We start from the raw sequence: 23,902 nt of genomic DNA on the forward strand, positions 1-23,902 counted from the left end.
AGAATTTAAAGACCAGCAAGATAATTTTGTTTTTAAATTTTAAAGATAGACAGGTGCATCCAAAGAATGAATCTTCCATTTTTGTTTCAGCGGATAAAGCAGTTTCCACAGAGCAAGGGATGTGCTTTCGTTCAGTAGTAGCAGGAGTCTGTGACCTTCCACTTAATCAGCGCATCACTAAACAAATTTGCTGCTGCAGTCGTGTTGGCAAAGGATGGGGGGGAAATTGTGAGAAGTGCCCGTTGCCTGGCTCTGGTAAGAATTCTGCTTGCTCTTTGGGACCCAATTTTTCCACAGTGTCTAATTATTTTAATGTTGTTCTATAGTCAGGCACCAATGTAAAGCCTTTATGTCCTCTGCCGGTCTCTTGGTTTTAAGAAGACTAGTAATCCCCATCCCCCGGTGTAATAATCTGGTGTGAGTTTTGATTCCTCTAAATTCCTGCATGTGCTGTGTCAAATTCAGATTGGGGCAACAGCATATCCTTTCCTGCTATGCTGCTTTTCTGACTTGGGCCAAACTACAAGACTTTTATAATGAATCAGATCTGTGTGCTTCAGACACAACTCTCCGTTGTCATTTTGAAAGTTTGTGGGGACCAGATTCAACTCAGGACCACAGGCTCATGCAATGGGAGGAAGGACTCCTGCTTTCCCCTCCCTTCCATTTTCCTGAGCTGAAACAACCCTCAGATCTCCTGCTATTACAACTGATCTCCAGGTGATAGAAATCAGTTCCCCTGGAGCAAATGGCTGTTTTGACGATTGGACTCTGTGGCACTGAAGTCCCTTCCCTCTCCAAACTCTGCCCTCCTCAGACTCCACCCCCAAAATATCCAGTTATTTCCCAACCCAGAGCTGGCAACCCTACTAAAAGGAAACAGAGACTTCTCTAGGGTTGCCAGCTTTGGGTTGGGAAATACTTGGAGATTTTGGGGGTGGAACTTGGGGAGGACAGGGTTTGGGGAGGGGAGGGACCTCAGCAGGGTACAATGTCATATAGTTAGGGTTGCCAAGGGTTGCCACCAGGTGGTGGCTGGGATCTCCTGGGATTACATCTGATCTCCAGGCAACAGAGATCAGTTCCCCTGGAGAAAATGGTTGCTTTGGAAGGTGGACTCTATGGCATCACACCCCATTGAAATCCTGCCCCTCCCCAAACCCCACCCTCCTCAGGCTCCAACCCCAAAATCTCCAGGTATTTCCCAACCCAGAGCTGGCAACCCTACATAGAGTTCACCCTCCAAAGCAGCCATTTTCTCCAGGGGAACTGATCTTGGTCATCTGGAGATCAATTGTAATAGTGGGAGATCTCCTGGTGCTACTTTAGGCCTAGAATCTCTGAGATGAATAAAAAAATTGTAACAACTTTACAGCACATAGACACCATCCTGATACAATGAAGTCCAAGAGGAAAATTTCTATGTTTCTTCGCTTCAAATCTGTTACTACAAGGTCCTAGTTCTTTCTACAAAAACAGCCAGCAAGGGCTTTGGCCCCATTAATCTGTTTATAAGTTCTTGTTATATCAGGGAGGGGAAATGAAACTTTCGGAGGCATATGCACATTTACATGTGGGAAACTGAACTTTGCAAAAGGCCCTTTCAGATGTGAGGAAATGCTGTAGTGCCAAAGCATGAAAAGGTTGCTTGGCCTGCAGCAGTATGGCTCTTTGTTTGACCCTTGACATTTTTGCAGTGTGAACAGGCATCAGGATATCCCTTTGGCCTTCTCTGTCTTGCAGCTGCTTCTCTTTGAGAGAGGGATGAATGGATGTAGGCAGAGCGGGAGTTTCCCTATGGTTTTATTTTCTTGTCGGCTCTAAGACAAAGAACAGGCACAGTTTCCAGTTGTCTGCTAACATAAGATTACATCTACTAACAACACAACAAGCCTCGCAAACAGGTTTTGTTTTGTTGCTGGAAACTTCCCATCTTCAGTTATAGCTCCAAGTGGGCACAGTCTAAACATGTTCTACCCATATTGGAGAACTACCTTTCAGTTGTGGCTGGTACCTAAACACACTAAGAAATGTGTTCCAACATTTCTTACCCGGGGGGGGGGGAATTACTTCCCCTGCTGAAAGATATTTACAGAGATACATGTGTGCCCTCAGCTATTTCCTCCTAATTGTGGTTTATTTTTTTATTTTTTTTGGATCATCAAATGTAAATCTCATTCTCCAACTTCATTGCAGAAGCCTTTAAGGAGATTTGCCCTGCAGGGCATGGCTACACCTATTCCAGCTCTGACATACGGATGTCCATGAGAAAGGCAGAAGCAGACGAACTTCCACTCAGTTCAGAGGAACAAGGGGGGAAGAGCGACAGGGTTCCTGACTGGGTAATAAAGCAGCAACTGCAGGAGGTCTTGAATGGTGCTGTCACTGATACTCTATCCCAGACTGACCTCTCAGCAGGAAAGGGTAAAGTAACATTTGTGTGGATCCATCCAAAGTGAATGAATTCTTATTTTATTTATTTAGATATTTATACCATGCTTTTCTCCCCGATGGGGACCCAAAGCAGCTTACAACATCGTTCTCCAGTCTTCCATTTTATCCTCACAACAGCAGCCCTGTCTGATGGGTATAGCTACTGAGAGAGAGAGAGAGAGAGAATGACTGCCCCAATGTGACCAAGTGAGCTTCCATGGCAGAGTGTGGAATCAAACCTGGGAATCCCAGATACTAGTCTGATATTCTAACCACACCATGCCTGTCCTCAAATGCAGAATGCTTTGCAGAGTACAAATGCTGAATTCTGAGGGTTGCTAGGTCCCTCTTCGCCACCAGTGGGAGGTTTTTGGGGCGTAGACTGAAGAGAGTGGGGTTTGGGGAGGGAAGGGACTTCAATGCCATTGTCCAATTTCCAAAGCAGGTGAACTGATCTCTGTCGGCTGGAGATCAGTTGTAATAGCAGGAGATCTCCAGCTAGTACCTGGAGGTTGGCAACCCTATGAATTCTGATTAAGACTACTTTGTGTGGTTCAACCATTTTTTTAGTATACTGAAAGCACAGAGCACTACCATCTTTAATTTTTTTAATTTTGTAACAGTATTCCTCAAGTACCTTTCAATATATGTTTCCAAATGAGTTTATAGTTTAAAACTAAAATAACCATATAATAAAAATGGTTAAAATTAAAACTAATCCCCCCGACATAATAGCACAGCAGCAACCTCCCTCCAAAAACAAACAAACAAAAACCATCTGAAAAGAAGTTTGGTTCCCAAAAGGAAAAAGAAATGTCTTTACTAGCTGTGAAAAGATTACTCACTGTTCAATTCTGTAGAGTTATACCAGTCTAAATCCATTCAAGTCAATAGGCATAGACTGTAAAACTCTGCATAGGATTGTAGTAAGAGCCAAATTACGGTAGACAATGAATGGGATCTTGCCCTTAATTTCCCCAGGCACAAGGTGGGTAAATTTTCACTGATCCTCCCCAGGTTATTCCTGGGGATTCCCATCACCTAGGAGCAACATTCTGGGGGACATTTTGGGCTGCCATGGAAAGGGAACGTCAGCAAAAATAACTACCTCCCGCACCCACAAAAATTTTAGTGGGATCCAATCTGATATAAGCAAGATCCATTCTCAGGATCTCCTGCAATTTTTTAAAACATCTGGGGCAAGGGGGAATGGATTGGGACTGTACAGCTATTGGGTGAGGGTATTAATCTTTTCCCCCATGCCGTGTTCTCAATTTAAATTAGACATATACACCACTGCTTTTTGCCTCATAGTGAAGAATATAAAGATACCATACATATAAAGTTGAGTAAATAGCAGCTTAATGGTTGGAATGTTTAGATCATGGAAAACAGTGTATGGTAAACCATTATCTTCCTCTCTCCCAACCTGTCAAAACCATAAGAGATCCTGATCTTCTAGCCTGGACCAAAGAGGAAGTTAATGGTGCATCCCAAGAGAGGGCATTCCAAAATTTTATGGTTACTACCAAAAAGATGCTTTTTCTTGTGACAACCAATCTAGTATCCATATGAGGTGGTACTTTCAGCCAGACTTTATTGGGTGATCTTGGTTACCAAGGAGGTTGTCAGGACCTGCCCTGGCCTAGTCTGTGACAGAGGTTCACAAGTTGATATTTGTCATGCTTGAAAGCTCACACTGGAATAAATTCTGTTACTCTTTAGGGTGCCACTATGTTCCTGTTTTATTTTGCTGCTATGGATTTACAGGACAGGGCTACACATCTGGGATTATCCATACATGTGCGTCATGCACATAGAATCCAGACACAAGCATATCCAAATTTGGGCAGCCATTTGCCAGATGGTTTTGTAAGTCCTTTCATTTTGGATGTGTTAACAGTAATGCTCACATGTACGGAACAGTCTGTTTATTTTTATCATAGTTACCATTTCAACAGCTCTGTAAGGTAGGTGGCGAGAAGACAGACAAACTAATATTAGTATTACCGTATTGCAGTTGGGAGTGTTATCAAGATAACTGAGGTGCCTTAAGCCACCTAGCAAGTTCAGGTCATGAGGGGTGATTTTATTGGCACATGCCATGGGAGTGATGCCTGAGTGGAAAAATTTGACAAAGCATTAGAGTAGATCTACTAGAGGCTTTGGGACTGGATTTCTACAGGATGGGTAAATTCCAAGTACAGGAGTAGAGCTCCAAATTAGTGGCAAAAGTGCTATTGATTGTGCCTATGCATACAAATGTACTTAGCATGCTAAGAACTATTGTTTTTAAATTAATTATGTCTTTTGTCATTTTACAGAGGAATCTCCTGAAGATCAGGTGAGTAAAGTATCTGCTGCTACCCATCTGATATATGGATATTTAGTTTTTGTGTGTGGAAAAAGCCTAATTTAAAATGCAACTGAAGTACAAATATTCCAGGAAATACTGCTGATGCTTGAATCAAAAGAGATCTGGAAGACCTGTCTGAGGTAGAGTTGACAACTCCAGGTTGGAAAATTCCTGGAGATTTGGAGATAGAGCATGGGGAGGGCAGAATTTGGGGGCAGGAAGGGACCTCTGAAGAGTATAATGTCATAGAGTCTACCTTTCAAAGCAGCCATTTTGTCCAAGGGAACTGATCTCTGCAATCTGGAGATAAATTGTAATTCTGGGAGATCTCCAGGCCCTGCTTGGATACTGGCAACTGTAAACTGAGGATAAGAAAAAACATTTTGGGTCTGAAGTTCTTGCAAGGTAAGCTGAGGAGGGCAGTCTGCACTGAGGTAGAAAATGTGGACTGGAGGTTTAAGACTGGAGAGACTAGGGTTGCCAACCTCTAGGTGGCGGTTGGAGATCTTCCTCTATTACAACTGATCTCCAGGTGATAGAGGTCTGTTCCCATGGAGAAAATGGCCGCTTTGGCCATTGGACTCTTTGGCATTGAAGTCCTTCCCCTCTCCAAACCCCGCCCTCATCAGGCTCCACCCCCAAAATCTCTAGGTAACTCCCAACTCAGAGCTGGCAACCCTAGGAGAGACCAATCTGCCAAGCCAGCAGATCAGTCAGTAAAAAGAGTGTTCTGTTGATAGCCAAACTGCCCCATGGAGATTCCCATGCCTAGAAGGACAGGCTTTGTGGAGCTGCCACTGGCCTGAGTCTGTGTTCTCATTAGAAAGTACTGGGAGGTTGGTTTTGGTAATGATATTCCAAATCCTAAAGCATGGAGTGGAGAAAAGGTGCTGGATTTAGTAATGTATGTAAAAGATAATATAAAAGAGAGAAGATGTATAAGTCATTCACTAGTAATTTAAAAAGTTGTTTTAGAAAAAATTGGAATATAAGATCCATAAATGGAAGGGAAAAAAGTGGTTACAATTGGGGTTGCCAGGTCACTCTTCACCACAATGGGAGGTTTTGGGGATGGAGCCTGAGGAGGGTGGGGTTTGGGGAGGAGAGGGACTTCATTGCCATAGAGTCCAATTGCCAAAGCGGCCATTTTCTCGAGGAGAACTGATCTCTATCGGCTGGAGGTCAGTTGTAATAGCAGGAGATCTCCAGCTACTACCCGGAGGTTATGTGAAATATAAGCAACAGGAGCGTACCAAACAGAAAGGTTATGCAACACTGGTTAAGGATTTATTCAGTACGCAACCACTTTCTATATAATTAATGCAAGTATATTTTTTACTACTCGAGAGGAAAAAACCTTCATGTATATAACAAAATACAAGGTAAACCACCATGCATATAATATGTAATATATGCCAAACAATATGATTTCTTATAATATGTTGGAATTAATCATGGATATTGTTCCACTAAACAAAACGGAATTATAAGAGTATCACCATCATTTGAATATATTTTCCGTGTGTTTACATTATCCTGTAATTAGTATAACAACTTTTCAGCATATTGTTTGGCATATATTACATATTATATGCATGGTGTTTTCCTTGTATTTTGTTATATGCATGAAGGTTTTTTTCCTCTCAAGTAGTAAAAAATATACTTTCATTAATTATATAGAAAGTGGTTGCGTACTGAATAATTCCTTAACTGGTGTTGCACTACCTGGAGGTTGGCAACCCTAGTTACAATAAATCTGGTATTACCTGAAATCAAGAAATTCTGCACAGTCCAAAGCAGAGTCACACCCTTATAAGACTTCAATGGCCAGAGACTACTGTAACTCTGCTTAGGGCTGCATTGCGATAGTGTTAATTAATGCAAAAATCAAATTATTGGGTATGGCATCCTTTAATAACTGTTGGATGAAGCTTGAGCTAAGTGAGAGTATCAATTATAACACCACAGAAGCTCCAGGACACATCTCTTCAACTTTACTAATTCTCACTTTGAACCTCTTTTGTGCTTTATTAATATGATAAAATAATAAACTGTCCAATAGAAAAACAGCAGACTTTATCCTGTTGCCTTGTTGTTAAGATAGCTTGTCATCAGAAGTATAAATTCTAACATAATTTGAAAAATAGTAAATATTCCGTAGCCAAAAAGGCGTAAACTCAGGCGGTAAGGGGTGAATGATTTTAATTGCACTTTTAAAGCACTTGGTATAGTGGTTAAGAGCAGTGGACTCTAATCTGGAGAACCAGGTTTGATTTCCCACTCCTCCACATGAAGCCTGCTGGGTGACCTTGGGCTGGTCACAGTTATCTCAGAACTCTCTCAGCCCCCGCAGAGGCAGGCAATGGCAAACCACCTCTGAACATCTCTTGGCTTGAAAACCCTGCAGGGCCACCATATGTCAGCTGTGATAGCACATACTCCTGCTGCAACCAGAACCCCCAAAGGTCACTCAATTCCCCCCCCCCCTTTGAATGAAGTGGGGAAGAGGGGGCGGGGTTTGGCTGCTGGCTGGCAGGAAGGGAGAGCCAGTTAACACTCATGCTAGGGGCCTAACACAGGATGTTGGGGCGGCCCAAGGAAGGGGTATATATGGACCTGCATCAAGCTGGGCCTCCCTACTTGGCCACAGTAAACGGAGGGTATAGCAAACGGAGGGTATCTTACTCTAGTGATCTGATGTGGAATAGCACATCTGCTGCCCTGTAGGAGCACCTGCTTGCTTCTTTATTGCAAATATTACAAAAAATGCCATGAGTTTTCAGGGCCCTGTCATCCAAAAGGAAGTGATTAATGTAGCAGTCCTCCTGAAACTTCTCATGGCTCAGGGATGTGGGGGACAAGTAACAATACAGTATACTTAATTTAATCATTTTAAAGAAAAAGTGAGTAAAAGAAGTATAATGATGTTTATGATCGTTATGAATGACATATTATAAAGTCTCCTAGAAGCTAGATAGAAGAATGATTTGGAAATTAAGATTATAATGTTTAAGAGAAATATAAACAGAATATGGATCATCTGAATGGTTTAATTAGAATATCATTGCGAGATGGTAGAAATAATAAGGCAATGTTATACCCAGGCCAGAGTAAGGCATGTGAATGGTAGTGTATTGTTTGATGTGTTTGGTCAAGTGTAAGTGACTTTGTATGGTGTGTGTATTGTATGTATTGTGTTTGTTTTGATGTTTGAATTTATGTAAGTTTAAAATAAATAAATACAGTATACTTAACAGGGCATCACTGAAGAAGGAAGTTCTTTCCTTTGGGAAGATTTCCACGTGGCTTTGTGAATCCTGCATGGACTGTGTCAATTATTGTATCTGTATTTCACAGGACACAGATGATGTTACCCAAGAACCTGATGGTGACCCAGGTAAATGCAGAGTAAACTGTTGGATCTGGCATCAATGAATAAACAAATATGGATGAGAGTGTGGCCAGGCCATGCCAATAATCTTCCAGCTGGATAGAAGGCAAAATTTCTAGAGATTTCCTAAATAAATTCTATTTTTACAATATAGGTCCTACTGGCAGTAGAGCAGGGCAATGATGAAATCTACTGGGTAACAGGAGTCTGGGAAATGTATCCTCCATAAAATGCTTTGCAGAAAGGACTGCATTCTGTTAATTGAGCTGAGGAAGTTAGCTTTCCACTACTGCATACATTCTTTCTTTTAGTTAATTTTGGTGTAAGAATGGCAAACAATGAACAAGAGGCGAAAGGTGGTCACCCTATTATACAAAATGATATAGAGGTTACTAAAACATTTCTGTGTGTAAAGATCCTTGAAATAAAGATTCATAATGCCAACTCCAATACATGAAAGTCAGTGTGGTGTAGTGGTTAAGAATGGTGGAGTCTATCCTGGAGAACGGGGTTTGATTCCCCACTCTTCCACATGAAGACTGCTGCATGACCTTGGGCCAGTCACAGTTCTCTCTCAGCCCCACCTACCTCAAAAGGTGCCTGTTGTGGGGAGAGGAAGGAACTGTGATTGTAAGCCACTTTGAGAGAAAATCGGGGTATCAAAACCAACTCTTTTTCTTATTCTACACGTGGTGAGGTTTACGAGTGCTGTAGATGGGTCCAACTGCTAGGATTGTATACTGCTGTTTTTACGTTTGTTGCGTTGTACAAGTTTCCATGGAGAAAACAAACTTACAAAATTCCATTGTCCAAATCAAAGAGAGCATGCAATAAGAAAATGCTCAATAATATGTTTTACTATAAGCAAGAAAATAATGAGGAGAAGAGAAAGGCAGGGTATAATAAATAAATAACTCAAGTTGAGAAGAAGCGCATGGCATTGTAGCATTCATGATACTGGGCGGTAACAATCTCTTTTATCCCTTACAGTCTATATGGTAGAAATTTCTCCTCATCCTCCCGCCCAGCCATTTCCAGGAGTTGTCAGGGAGGATGCTGCTCCAGTAGACGAAGCAACACTGTTCCCAGGTAGGTCAGCCAGTCTCTGTTCTTTTGTTGTTTTTAGAATGGCAGAGTTGGAAGGTATTAGCAGGCCTCTGCCCAAAGGCAGGAGAATCCATTGACGAGGCTCCCCATAGATCAACTCTTACAAGCCTGAATTTCAAAGGAAATTTACATTAACTAGAGTATTAGGGCTGTCAAAAAAAAAAAATTCGGCACAGTTCGGATTCGGCCGAATTTGACCCTTGTGGGTTCGGTACGTGCCGAAGTCCGAACTCCCCCGCTTCGGATCCCCGGTAATTCGGGGGGATCCGGAGTTCGGGGGAAAATTCGGCCCCACCGCGCCTTCAGAGGGATTCCCTGAAGGCGCGCGGGGGCCCTTTAAACTGATCTGAGCCTCCCAGCTGGGAGGCGCAGATCAGTTTAAAGGGCAGCCCGAGCCTCTCCAGCGGAGCCCGCTGAAGGGGGGCGGGCTGCCCTTTAAACTCATCTGCGCCTCCCAGCTGGGAGGCTCAGATGAGTTTAAAGGGCAGCCCGCCCCCCTTCAGCGGGCTCCGCTGGAGAGGCGCGGGCTGTCATTTAAACTGATCTGCGCCTCCCGGCTGGGAGGCACAGATCAGTTTAAAGGGCAGCCCGCCCCCCTTCAGCGGGCTCCGCTGGAGAGGTGCGGGCTGCCCTTTAAACTCATCTGCGCCTCCCGGCCGGGAGGCTCATATCAGTTTAAAGGGCAGCCCGCGCCTCTCCAGCGGAGCCCGCTGAAGGGGGGCGGGCTGAGGCGCAGGTCAGTTTAAAGGGCAGCCCGCGCCTCTCCAGCGGAGCCTGCTGAAGGGGGGCGGGCTGCCCTTTAAACTCATCTGCGCCTCCCAGCTGGGAGGCTCAGATCAGTTTAAAGGGCAGCCCGCGTTTTTCAGCGGGCTCCCCTGAAGGGGGGCCGAATTTGCCGAATTTATTCGCGAACTCCCGAACTCGCTGAATTCGGCCTCCCCGGTTGCCCGCCAGTTTTGAGTTCGGATCCGTCCGAACAGAAGATCACCGAATCAGGGGAAATTCGGTTGATTTTCAGTTCGGACCGAACCGAATTGACAGCCCTATAGAGTATACATTCCATTCTAAAACGTCTTCTGCTTTCTATTACATGCTAACAATACTCGCAAAACAATACTGTAAAACAACAGTAATTATTGTTATTGTTATGTTGCTTTGATAATACCCATTGTCTTGCTATACTGCCTTTTCTGTCCTGATATGAGAGGATGCAATAGACATTTTTGCCAAATCCCTGGAGAGCAGTGGTTCCCAACCTTTTTGGTATGGTGACCTACAAGTCCAAATTTACTTGGTATGGTGACCCACTTCAAAAACAAAATCCAGAGTGTGCCAAATCAATAAAACTGCAGAAGCCTGAGAATCAATTCTGCAGGCGTCACAGCCCACTTATGGGAAATGCCGTTGTAGAGTTTAGGATCTCAGTTAATACTTAGCATGTATATACTGGATTTTTTTTAGCATTGAATACATACATGAACCCATGATGCTACCTTATACTGAGTCAGACCATTGGTCTGTCAAGGTCAGTATTGTTTAGTCAGGCAGACTTTCTCATCACCTGCTACCTGATCTTTTCTGGCTGGAGATGCCAGAGATTGAAACTGGTGTCTTCTGCATGCAAAGCAGGTGCTCTACCTTCAAGCGAAGGGTCCTCACCATAGTTCTTCACATATACCACTGGATAAGTGCAATAATAGTTACAAAAGCCTCAGTTTTCTTATCCACATATTGCAACTTTGTAGGACTGAAAAAATAGTTGTTTGCCTAAAGTTCCCTAGTAAATTCATGGCCAAAAGGGGGTTTGAACCAGGGACTTCCTGGTTCTAAGCTCTGTCTCTTAGCTACTACACTGACTTTCAAGTGACCCGAGCCCTGTTCACAAGTTACAGTGAGTGCACGTACATCCTACCTGTACATGCGTGCAGCAGTTTGTAAGAAAGAGTCAGCATTCCTTATGAATGAAACCGGGGATGAGTACCTGGATAAATGTGGGGTTTGTATCACCTGCTCAGCTGAACAGATGTAATATGATAATTAGTCAACACACATACAAAGAACAGTCAAGTCTTCACTGTACGCAGATTGTACTTGCATTCACAGATCTCTTGTACTTACCAGATTTGGGTTGTGTGACAGCTGTTGTGCCACAAGAAGCACTAATGGTATACGCTCAGTGTCTGCACAGTGAATGCATTTCATAGGTGTCTAGGTTCCTTCATTGGTCTGATTTAATGAGATACTCATTTCCACACAGCAAATGTGGGAGAGGCTCAAACTATATAATAGACTCATACTAGCAAATAGAGAAAGGAAATTGCAGGATCCCTTATGAAGAAAATGGCAGTTCTCAGTAATGGAATGACAAGATCAGAAAATGCAGGACCTCTGATGTCAAACTGGCAGGGGAATCTCTTGTTATTTGGTCCAAGAGTTGAGTCACAGATATTTCCTGGTGGTGTAGTAAGTTGTGTGCCCTCTGCAGAATAACATTTGCTGCTTAGATAATGACAACCCTGCTATTTCAGGATTGCCTAAATGTCTGGACTGCTGCCCTGGGTCTTGTTGCATTGGACTAAACCTTTCTTGGAATGAATCCCCTGGCAGAAATGTCTTGTGCTGTCTCACTGGCTTGTTTGTGAGCTGGTCGGATGACGGGATTGTCTAAGACTGTGGAGAGGTGTGGGTGTCTGTCTGCTGCATCCTTTTCCAGCTCTTGATCTCACTGTCGCTGGGGTGACTCCCGCAGACCCAGCGAGTTAGACAATAAATTTGGTGTGATCCAGAGCGGAAGCAACAGGAAGAGAATCGGTTAGTAGATTTTGGAACATATGGCCGAGAATTCCATCTGCATGTGGCAGTTTTGAATCTTGATCTGTGAAGAAAATTCATGAAACCTTTTCCACAAGTCTACAAATCTTAGTTTTCAGTTGTTGTTTTTTGCTATGTGTGAAGTTCTACCTACAGGGAAAAGGCTCAACAATCTGGCAACAGATAAAGTACATGCTCACGTTGCATAACTAATTAAAGAAATTCATTAACTGATTAATTAAATCCACTGCCTCAAGATATGGTGATGGCTATGGGCTTTAGTGGTTTGAAAAGGGGATTGGGCAAAAGACAAAACTGCTGGCAGTTAACACATGATATGGTCCAGTGTGGTTCTTCTTCTGCTAAGTTCTTCTCTTCCAACAGTGGTCGGTCATTTGCTTACAGGAATCCCAGAAGCAGGGCATGAAGGTTAACGTCTCTCCCCTTATGCCGGGCCCCCAACAATGGATTTTCAGCTGTATGCTGCCTCTAGATCGGATTTGACTGCTCCCCTCTTAAAAATATTTAAGCCAGAAGCCATCATCACATGTTGTGAAGAAAAGTTTATAAGCTAATAAGAACAGAAACAGAGCTCTGTTGGAACAGAGCTTCCCCAGGACCCTGGGATGGTTAATGGGATCATATTAATTAATTATTAGAAAAAAACATGAGCTGCAAAACAGAAAAATGGGACCTTATCTCCTGACGGTTTTGTCTCTCTTCATTCTCAGAAATAAGTGCCTGTTCCTCTTCATCCAATATTTGTGGGCCTGGCACCTGTGTGAACCTTCCAGGAGGATACACCTGTCTTTGTTACCCTGGCTTCCATCAGCATCCTAGTCATACCTACTGCACTGGTATTCCAGGGTTTTTTGTTTGGGTTTATTGGAAGGGGATGGGCACAAGGCAGGGGGAAAGAACCAAAAAGACCACTCAAAAAATATGAAAGACCCCGCCCCCAATTAACAAAAATACGATGTGAAGGCAGGAAAGTAGCCTAGCCCAATACAATCAGAACATGGCTGCACTGGAACCTTCATGGATGACTTTCAGATTTCCACCTGCTGCCCTAGAGTGCCCGTAGAGAGGGTGAGATTCAGAGCCTTTGCCACATTGACCATGATGCTCTCCTCTTGATTCAGATGTTGATGAATGTGAGAGAAATCCATGTGCTGGAAATGGCCATTGCATAAACAACGAGGGCTCCTATTCCTGCCTCTGTTTCTCTGGATACACTCTTCTTGCCGCACATGACACCCAGACATGTCGAGGTAAGTAGGCACCCAGCTGCTTCCAGTACCATTTCCTGGAAGATAAAAGCCCTTTTCAGTTGTTATGTTCAGGGGTATCCACCTGCATATATCAGGAACAAATTGAATGCTACCCACAATATGCACCATCACCGTTTCATCCGAATGGGGCACCATGCATATTTTCTGCAGAAAATACATGCAGTATCCTATTCAGATAAAATGGTGTCCGTGCGTGTTGGGAGTATCGCGGGTAGTATGCAGTCCCAATATGTGTAGTTGGATACACAGGTGCAGGTGCCTTGGTTTGGGTAGGGATACATGGGTAACACAGGAGGAAGAGGTCTGTTTATCTAAGTGTTTGAGCCGCAGATTAGATTTGCTTTAGGACTTTGGATCTATCCCAGTTTGCTTAAGGGACATATTTTCTGTGTTTTATCAGATCTAAATGAATGTGAGCAGCCTAACATGTGCCGTGGAGGGCAGTGTATCAACACCCCAGGCTCTTACCAGTGTGAATGCAAGACAGGCTACATCCTAGGACATGGGGGAGAGTGTGAAGGTGAGTTTAGAAGCAATTGTTGTCTTAGATCCCACAGGAAATTTCCCTTAATGAAAAGAGGGTGGAGTTTTCTCTGATTCCCCCCTCTTGCTGCAGATCGCCAGCTCTTCCCATGCTGTTCCTGGAGGATGCCTGTTTCAGGAGCAGCATTTTGAGGGACCACTTTGGAGTGCAGACAAATAGGGGAGGCAAAGAAATTCTTTCTATCTGTGGAAATTTACTGCAGGATCCAAGTCATTAATTTCATATGGAGTTCCCTTTTCATGTCCATGTGATTTGGTTTCCCCGAATGCCGTATTAATTAATGTTTCTTGTGTATTTATTTACTACATTTATATCCCACTGGTCCTCCAAGCAGCTCAGGGTGGCATACACAGCTCTCCATTTTCTCTTCACAACAATGCTGTGAGGTAGGTTAGGATGAGCATGTTTGACTGGCCCAAGGTCATCCAGCAAGCTTCCTAGCAGAGTGGAGATTCAAACCTGGGTCTCTCAGGTTCTAGCCCAACACTGAACCACTACACCAAGCTCAGCAAAACCTTCTATGTACACTATTTAACTAACATACATATATATACCCCCAAAAGAATAAATGACTGTTTAGAAGAACGTTTCTTGAAAGGTGAAAGAGAAGGGAATTTATTTCTCTATAGCATGTCAGGTTTTAGTTTGCATCTGTCCTGGCTAAAACAAGAACAAGCAGATGAGGCAGGGGGAATATAGTGTATGCAGGACAGAGACTACCCTCTTCTGGTAAAGAATGGAAATGCAACATATTCCTACCTTTGGGTGACCTGTCTGCCGCATCGAAATAGAATGGTGTAAGATTGATGTGTCTATTGGAAGAATGTATTCGAAGAACGCTGACTTTTGAAAATAATCACACTCAGAATAGAAAATCAGCACTTAGCGTTTGTTGAATGCTTGCACAATCTTCAAAACACTTCACATATGTTATGTTTTTGTTCTTCTTACAACAACTCTGTATGGTAGGTCAGCACTGTCTTCCCCATAGTGAGGATGGCAGAGAGACTTAGGGCCAAACTAGAATTACATTTTACACAGAGATTTACAGCCATACTGCAGCTGCTTGTTTGGGGGGCGGTGGGGACTGTGGCTCAGTGGTAGAGCATCTGCTTGGCATGCAGAAGGTCCCAGGTTCAATCCCCGGCATCTCCAGTTAAAGGGACTAGGCAAGTAGGTGATGTGAAAGACCCCTGCCTGAGACCCTGGAGAGCCGCAGCCGGTCTGAGCAGACAATACTGACTTTGATGGACCCAAGGGTCTGGTTCAGTATAAGGCAGCTTCATGTGTTCATGTGTTCACGTTCCTGATTGCAACTCCATTTAGAAGTGACACAGACTGGATTTGGACCATGAGGGGCCCCAGCCTCCTCCCTGGCACCATTTTTCTCAAGCCAGAATGGCTGCAGGAGGTATGATTTGCCCTGTCAGGAGGCCCCATGCAGAAGCATTCAGTGCACATTGCAAACACAGTGGGACAAATTACATCCCCCAGGCTGTTTTGACTCAAGGAAACAGTGTGTGTGTGGGGGTGGGGGGGAGTGGAGTCAGGAGCCTCTCCTCTTCTGGTGCCACTATCCTCTCTCCAGTCCACTAGTCCTTACTAGTTCTTTTTATGGATTCAGCAACCCTAGCAATGCAGAGCAAAAGGAAAATGGCATGGGGCTGGGGGAAGGCTTAAGCACCTTGTGTATCATAGTTCCAATCTGAATCAGGCTCGTGCCTGCCTGGAAATCTAGTTCCCAGCTGGGAAATCCAGAACATGTCTGTAGAAAGTCCACATGTGAATCTGCTCTAGAATTACAGGTGTAAGAGCACATGAACTGCGGCAAACAGTTTCTTCATTACTGCAGACTTTTCTAACTCCCCAAAAAGATTGTTTCTGCAGTTGTAGGACTGGCATGGAGGCGTAGCCACACGGATGGGTGGAAGCCTGGAGTGAAGGAAGATGAGGAACTGAAAGCTCTCCTCCTCTCTCTTCTGCAAGCACAGCTCCACTAATGGGAGGGGGAGGGGGAATTTCATCCCCAGGTCCTTCCTCCTCACACCGGCCCACCAATCCCTAGAGCTGTTCCTCTGCATGGATACTGCAACCCTAGGAATTATCTTTCTCCCAATCAGAAAGAGCTGCAGTGACATAAAAGAATCCGGCACAAAAAAAGCAGCATCCTGCTGTTTGGCTCTTCCTTCTGGTATTGTGGCAAATTGCATTCCTTCTCCAACCTGTCTTGAGTTGTGGATTCAGGAGCTATCTTTGGGAAAACTCTGTGTGGGAAAGGATACTGCACAGTAAAACAAATTCTAAGACAACAAACACAAGTCAATAAAACAAAATAAAACTAGTCAATATAAATATTCTCTGAAAATTATACAATTATTCTTAGATTTTCCAAGCAATGTTGCCCTTTTGATAGTAGTATTGTTTCATGACTAGAAGCAATTGCTGATGACAGATTTTCGAGTTCTCTTACTATAGATCTGCCCTCACTAAACCTGTGTCCCTTATCTTTCCCTCTCTTTCTAATTTGTTTGTTATAGACATTGATGAGTGCGCAAACACCAATGCCTGCCCCAGAGGACGCTGTGTCAATTCTCAGGGCTCCTTTTCCTGTGTGGCTTGTAGCGCGGGATATATTGCATCGAGGGATGGAAGAATATGTGAAGGTATATACCATGGCCAGTTCAGTGGGCAAGGAAACTGCCCCATGGAGGGGGGAGGGATACATTCCTCCAGCCAGATGATTAGGAGAGACCTTCTTGGGGCTACAGAACTCAAGTCATTGGAGCAGGAAAGGTTCTAGTTGTATCCAGTGAATCTAAAATGTGAGGTCTGAGGGCCAAACTACACGTGATTTTGGGAAGCCATGATCAGATTCCTGATGTACAAATCACAGAAAGCAGCTGTGGAGGAGTGGGGGGCTTTGGATCAGCCCAGGGGAGCCACTATTTGTGCTTGCATGCAGCTTCAAATCAACCTGTAACATCTGCAGGGACAGACCCTAGGCAAACTATGACTTTGGTGCCCTCCCTTCAATGTTAAATTAAACATCCAAATCTTCCAGACTGCAGCCCTGATCTAGATTTTCCTTGCCTCTGGGGCGCCCCGATGATAGCACAATCAGGGCAATCATCCCACACTGCCTGTATTTTTGTGGAAATTCCCCATGTGTGAGTCATATTTTTGTGTACAGCCTGTTCAGTTTTCTGTGGGCTTTTTTGTTCTTTTTTTTTTGCACATGCGCTGATGCACTGGAACAATGGGGCAATTTAATGCCCCCATTCGCCATTGGCTTATGCAGTGACCGTCCCCAAAGCCCACTGGCAAATAGTTCCTTGCCTACATGTCTGTCCTTTTGATTGGGTAGCTGCTTTCCCACGTTAGACTGGTTGTTTTAATGGGCTGTGTTGCCCATCCTTCCCGTTTTGAATTACATACAGTAGCTAAAGAAGTCAGCCTAGGTTGACTGCAGGGCTAAGAAAATATTGCTTTGAAAGGTTGTTGTTAAGGTTCTTCAAAGCAATCCCTTACACTGGTCCTGTTCTGTTAATCAATAAAGCATTTTGCTGTGTTTATGTTCCATGCATTATTACTATGCACTGATATTGTTCACACAAAAGGGGGAAACAATACACTGTACAGGTACCTCTTTTGGCCAGCAGAGATTGGGGGTTGCCACCTCAGCTCACCCACCCTCAAGGAGCTCATTGGCCCCTGTGCTGCTGCCCTGACTTGCCCATCCACACCTCACATAGAATTTGAAAATGGCACCCAGGCGTGGTGTTCAAATGTGGTCTAGGGAATGTTCCATGAGACAGCAAGGCAATGATTAGTTGCTTGTTTGAGGCCTTCTGATTGGCAATGTCAGTTTGTACTAAGCATGCATGGACTCATGCTGGATTGTTGGAACACCTCGGAATGGCGAGGTGAGTGGAACCCTGTGAAATGGAACAGGCATTTCAGACTGCCGAAAAACCAAAATCAATAAATGCCTAAATAAAGGAACACAGATCAACAGCATCTCATCCAGCTTGGCCCTAAGACTTTAAGTTTCTTGATAGCAGGGCAGCTTCTAGAAAGAGATGCAGAAGCTTAAATGAGAGTGCTTGGAATGAGTTTTAGAGAAATTAATGGCAGCATGAACTTCTTTAGACAGGCTTGAAAAGAGTGTGTGGTAGGCATTTCCTGTTTTTCCTCCTTAGGCACAATACCTTGTCCCTGTTACCCCTCACAGGGTGTTTGTCTTTTCTCTAGATATTGATGAATGTGCCTCACCCACGGCCTGCCCTCTGGGAGTCTGCACTAATACACAAGGATCCTTCACTTGCCAAGCCTGTGATGTTGGCTATGCACTCTCACCTAACAGGCTCACCTGTGAAGGTAAGATACTAGACCCCATTCTACCTAAGTGAACAACTGTGATGCTTGGTCATGAATTAAACACTGATTTATTTAGTACATTTTCATCTCACCCTTCCTCCAAGGAGCTTGGGGCAGCATACATGGCCCTCCCTTAGCTTCATCCTCACAACAACCCTGCGAGGTAGGTTAGACAGAGTGAGTGTCACTGGCCAAATGTTACCCAGTGCTTTTCACGGAAAGGAGGGTTTTTGAATCTGAATCTCCCAGGTCTCTAACTACCATGCCACACTGGCTCATATATACAGTATAATTGCTGGACAAACATAGATCATGCTCTCTATTGATTCTTTCTCAGAATAGTTACTCACTTGGAGTGGTCTCATTAATCCTCCTTTCTCTCCATCTCTGGCAAGACCTCTGATCGTAAAAGTTCACTGCGTTGGCAGTATAATGTATTTTAGTTGGGAATATATAGCAGAGGTGAGTGTGTTCCATTAATGAGCTGGTTTGAGCTTTGCAGCTAACTTTCATTAACTCAAATTAGGACAGTTCCGAGGAGAAAAACAAAATAAATCCAGTGAATGAAAGAAATGAGTGAATAATTATTCAGAGGGATTAAGTGAGACAAGCCTGTCTGGTCTTTTTAAGCCACAAATTAAAGGAAGAGAGGCATATTGGATTTTCGGTGTCAAAAAACCAAGTGAGAGTAATTAGGCTGGGATACTAGAGATGCAAATATGCCAGTATAAAATAAAAATAGACAAAGGATTAACAAAGGCAAAGTGGGAAAAAACCACCAATTAATTAGAGACCACAGAGAGAGAGGCTTAGGGAAACGAATTAGCAAAGTGCTTGAAAATGTAGCTAAATTTAGGCAGGGAAATAGGCCGGTTGAAACAAAAATGTTTGTTTTTGTAGGATTAATTAAGAAAATTAACAATGATTGCTTTATTATTATAAACTGTCACAAGCAACTATTTTTGGAAATGCGGCATGAAATTTGTAGAAATAAATGTTTAAAAGGTTGTATCTTCCTGAGAAAGGGTAGCACTCATGAGTGTAATATAAACGCCTATTCAGCCCACCCCTCAACTAAGATTAAAACTGGGAAAATTAAAGAGAGGCTGCAATCCTAAAAAAAACTTGCCTGGGAGTAAGACTTATTGAAAAACATGGAACTTACTTCTGAGCAGACATGATTAGAATTGCTTCCAGAGAGTTAAACCAATTACGTTCAAGTAAGTTTCAAGGCTGATTATTTTTTCTTTTGGGGGGATTATTTTTATCTGTTTGGGGGGCTTTAAAACGTGATAAGGCAGACATATGTCTTGCATATACAGAACTGCCAGGTGATCTGGAGAAAAATGTCCTGTTCCTTTAATAGAGACTTAATGGTATGTTATTACCAGGTAGTGCTATTTATCATGAAAAAAATTCAGCTGCCATTTGTACGCATTAAGTCACTGTTACAGGGACAGAACATTTTTCTACTGGCTTGGCCAATTGGCAACCCTGTGTGAAACCATATATATGAAAAGCTGTCAGTACAGACCGTCTTGAGCATGATATAGATCAGCGGTTCCCAAACTTTTTGGGCCACTGCCCCCTTAGTTCCACAAACTCAACCCCAGCGCCCCCTACCCTATCCACCAACACAGGGTTTTTTATATAAATTTTTATTATTTTTATAATAAGACAAACAAAAGAAAAAAAGGAAAAAAAAGAAATACAAAACATAACATAAAAAATACAAAAAATACCAAAAGAGCACATTAAACAACAATCAGAATTACATCAAATAATATAAAATGTAAAATACATAGTGCTCTAATACCCACCACCCACCTTAACAATGTGTCCTATCACCAGTAAACCTCCGGAGAAGTGTTTTGACAGTATTTAAAATTATTATACTATTATTATTATAAAAAACATTACCTTTTTATCTATAATTCATTAACTATGCTTGTAAAATTCATTTTTGCCAGTTTATCCCAATATACGACGGCCTTTAACCATGTTTTTTTAAACTCTTCCATATCTTTACCATGTAAAGAATCTGTAAATTTGGCCATCCGCATGTACATCCACAATTTCTCTCTCCAGTCCTTAACTGAAGGTTTATTTACTTGCTTCCAGTTTTTTGCTATTATAATTCTTGCTGCCGCAAAACTATATTGACATATAACTCTATCAAATCTATCCATATTGTCTTTAGGGATTCCCAATAAACAAAAAGCAGGATCTTTTTTTACTTTTATATTAATCAAATTATTAGTTTCCTTTACTATTAATCTCCAAAATCTCTTAATTTTTTTACAAAACCACCATACATGCATAAACGTACCTCTTTCAGTTCCACAGTTCCAACATAATCCCATATCATCTTTTTTCATTTTACTTAACAGTGCCGGGGTTATATACCATCTATAAAACATTTTATATAGGTTTTCTCTTATTTCATTAGTAATTGTAAATTTATATTCCCTTTTCCACAAATTTTCCCATATTTCCAAATCAATATTATAACCTAATTCCCTCATCCATTTCACCATCACTGGTTTAATCCTTTCTTGTTCTAAATTCACTTCAATTAATAACTTATAAATTCTTCCTATTATAAATTCCTATTCTATCCTTTATTTCCCTTAGTTAATATAATTTCTAGTTTAGATTTATTTTGACTAAATCCCCTCAAATTATCTTTATTAAATATATCCCTTAATTTATAATACATAAGCCAGTCTTTAATTTTCAGTTCTTCTCTACTCTTCAACAGCCAAACCCCTTCTTTACATTCCATAATTTCTCTATAAATATCAATATCCAAATTTAGTTGTGTACCTCTTTTCATAAAAGCTTCTACAGGGTTAATCCAACCAGGGGTTTTACGTTCCAAAAAACCTTTATATTTCTTCCAAATTTGCAGTAGACCAACTCTAATAATATGGGAATTAAATTCCTTATTTACTTTCTCCTTTTCATACCATAAATATGCGCGCCATCCGAAACGTAAATTAAACCCCTCTAGTTCTAATATTTTAGGATTCTCTAATAGAATCCAGTTTTTTAACCAGGTAAAGCAAGCTGCTTGATAGTACATTCTCAAATCTGGTAATCCCAGGCCTCCTGTTTCTTTTAATTCAACTAAGTTATTATATGCTATCCTATGTCTTTCCTTACCCCATAAAAATTTTAAAATATCTTTCTTCCAACTTGTAAATATCTGTGTTCCTTTCAAAATTGGTAGGTTTTGAAATAGAAAAAGGCAATACCATCATTTTAATAACTGAAATTCTACCCCATAATGATAATGGTATTTTTCCCAGTTTTTGAGATCTATTACTATCTGTTGCCATTGTTTAATATAATTATTCTGAAATAAATTAAGATTATTTGGTGATAACCATATGCCCAAATATTGTATTTAGTTTTCAATATTAAACCCTGTCTTGTTGTTGTGAAAGAGTCATATTTTTGACTAATAGCTTAGTTTATTTTTATTTATTTTAAAACCTGCAAGCTTTCCATAAACCTCCAAAATTCTATTCCAATTATCAATTTGCTCAATAGGATCCATCAAGAAACATACAAGGTTGTCTGCATATGCTTTAATTTTATAATGATTTCTCCCAATTCGAAATCCATTTAATTCAGTAGATTGTCTGATCTTTTTTAGTAGGACTTCTAATACTAAAATAAATAACAAAGGAGAAAGAGGACAATCTTGTCTCGTTCCCTTTTGAATTTCAAATTGTGATGATAATATTTCATTTATCAACAAACTAGCCGTCTGATGAGTATATACTTTTTCTATAGCTTTCTTAAAATTTACTTGTTGTTGGAGTAAATTGGACCAACAACACAGTTGAAGGGGCCCACCTCTAGCACCCCCTGCTGCCCCCTTGCCTCTTAGTACCCCCCCTAGGTAATCCCCCCAGGGGGTGGTACTGCCCACGTTGGGAACCACTGATATAGATTAATAATAAATCACACATTATGCTCCATACCTACATTCTTAAGTGTAAGGAACTGTTGCTGGCAACCAAGATCAAGATAATTTATATGATAGTGTTCCCCTTTACTATGTATGGATGTGAAAGTTGGCCAATGAAGAAAACTGACAGGAAGAAAACGGATTCATTTGAAATATGGTGTTGGAGGAGAGTTTTATGGATTCCATGGAAATATAACTGCACTCCTATGCGGAATTTCTCCATTCTAAGCCCACTGCTTTCTGTATAGGATTGCACTGTAAATGGGATACAGAGATATTCCTGGAGATGTTCCAGGCACTAATCGACTCCAGACCTGCTTAGCTTTGGCAAGTCTGTGGTAGACTGTGCCTTTCAACCATATCACTCTGAGCTTTCAGTATTCTGTTTGTGATGTCTTAATGCCTATCCTTGCTCTGTGCTCCCCATTAGGAGGCATAAATGTTAGAAAGGGGGCTGCTAGAAGTTGTTCAGAAAAGTAGCAGTAGCTTGGGAACAGATGGAGAGCAGGTGGAACATTAACTGTACTGTTAGTCTAGCTCTGTAATAGATTATGTGAAGGTTTTCTGTACACGTGGCATAAACCCTCCCAGGGCAAAAGCTTTCCTGTGGCTGCCTGAATCAATGTCTTCTTGGGGAGCAATGCTCATTGACAGATAACCTGCTGAGGCTAATGTTTTCTTGGGGCATATTTAGCTCTAAATATAAATGCAGCAAACCCATGTCTGAAAGCATGGATGGCAAACAGGATCGCTCATTAAACAGCTGTGATTTTCTCTAAATCCCTGTTCTTTGGCCGTTCAGTGGAAAACCTCTGCTGCATGTGCAAAATGGCCCTTCATAAGAAAGCAAGTTTGGATCTTCCTTTTAATTCATTTCTGAGTTGATTGGGGCACACTCAGTTAAGGATGAAACAAATTAGGAAACAAAAGTCTTCCTTCCAGAGATTCAAGGCCTGCTAGTTCCTTTCTGTTTGTGGACTTGTGATTGCCCGTTTGAACTGGCTTTCCCCCTATGGCTGATGCTGGAACAGCTGGATAAGAGAGTGGCAGGGAAAGGTTATCAGGCATGGATGTCTTCAGTGGCTGGGTTGACCTCGAGGAGAAGGCCGTGTTATTGTCCCTTTGGAGTGGCAGCTATCTGGGCTTTTATGATTGTATCATAACAACCTTGTGATAGCTGGAATAAAAGCAATGCACTAGGAAGAAGTGGGTGTGTGAGTATGAATAGGAATTCTTTCGTTTGGTGTGTTTTAAAATGAAAAGGGCAAAGCTTATCAGAATGTAGGTCAGAGAGGACTGGTGTTGAAGCAACTGCAGATTGCCATATTACATCTGAGTTTCTAATATGCTTGCTATGGGAGATTTGGATAGCATAAATTGCAGCTGGTACAGTTCATATGTTGGTGTTTCTGTGGATAATCCTTCTTAAGCTGCAGTTTTAATTTTTTTTTTTTAAAAAAAAGTTTAGAATTGTGTAATTATGTCAGACTAATTTTTCTGTGTGCTTTGCTGCTGCTCCCTCCTCCAGTAAGGTAAAAACAAAAAGCAGCCTTGCAGCATTTTAAAGACTAGTTGATTTACTGAACCATAAACTTTGTGTATACAAATTGTT

General features: G+C 42.1%; 1 protein-coding gene across 1 annotated transcript in view; it reads left to right on the forward strand.

Moving 5' to 3' along the window:
• Positions 1–23,902, forward strand: part of LTBP2 (latent transforming growth factor beta binding protein 2) — a 147,780-nt gene that overhangs the window by 103,291 nt on the left and 20,587 nt on the right. The window contains exons 11-20 of the mRNA XM_056850879.1: positions 91–255; positions 2,197–2,424; positions 4,758–4,777; positions 8,147–8,186; positions 9,171–9,269; positions 12,830–12,955; positions 13,241–13,369; positions 13,791–13,910; positions 16,472–16,597; positions 18,186–18,311. Coding sequence (XP_056706857.1) covers positions 91–255; positions 2,197–2,424; positions 4,758–4,777; positions 8,147–8,186; positions 9,171–9,269; positions 12,830–12,955; positions 13,241–13,369; positions 13,791–13,910; positions 16,472–16,597; positions 18,186–18,311 — 1,179 coding nt within the window. The remainder of the gene's footprint in view (positions 1–90; positions 256–2,196; positions 2,425–4,757; positions 4,778–8,146; positions 8,187–9,170; positions 9,270–12,829; positions 12,956–13,240; positions 13,370–13,790; positions 13,911–16,471; positions 16,598–18,185; positions 18,312–23,902) is intronic.

This window comes from Euleptes europaea, chromosome 6, assembly GCF_029931775.1.
Source record: "Euleptes europaea isolate rEulEur1 chromosome 6, rEulEur1.hap1, whole genome shotgun sequence".
Classification (NCBI taxonomy): Eukaryota; Metazoa; Chordata; class Lepidosauria; order Squamata; family Sphaerodactylidae; genus Euleptes; species Euleptes europaea.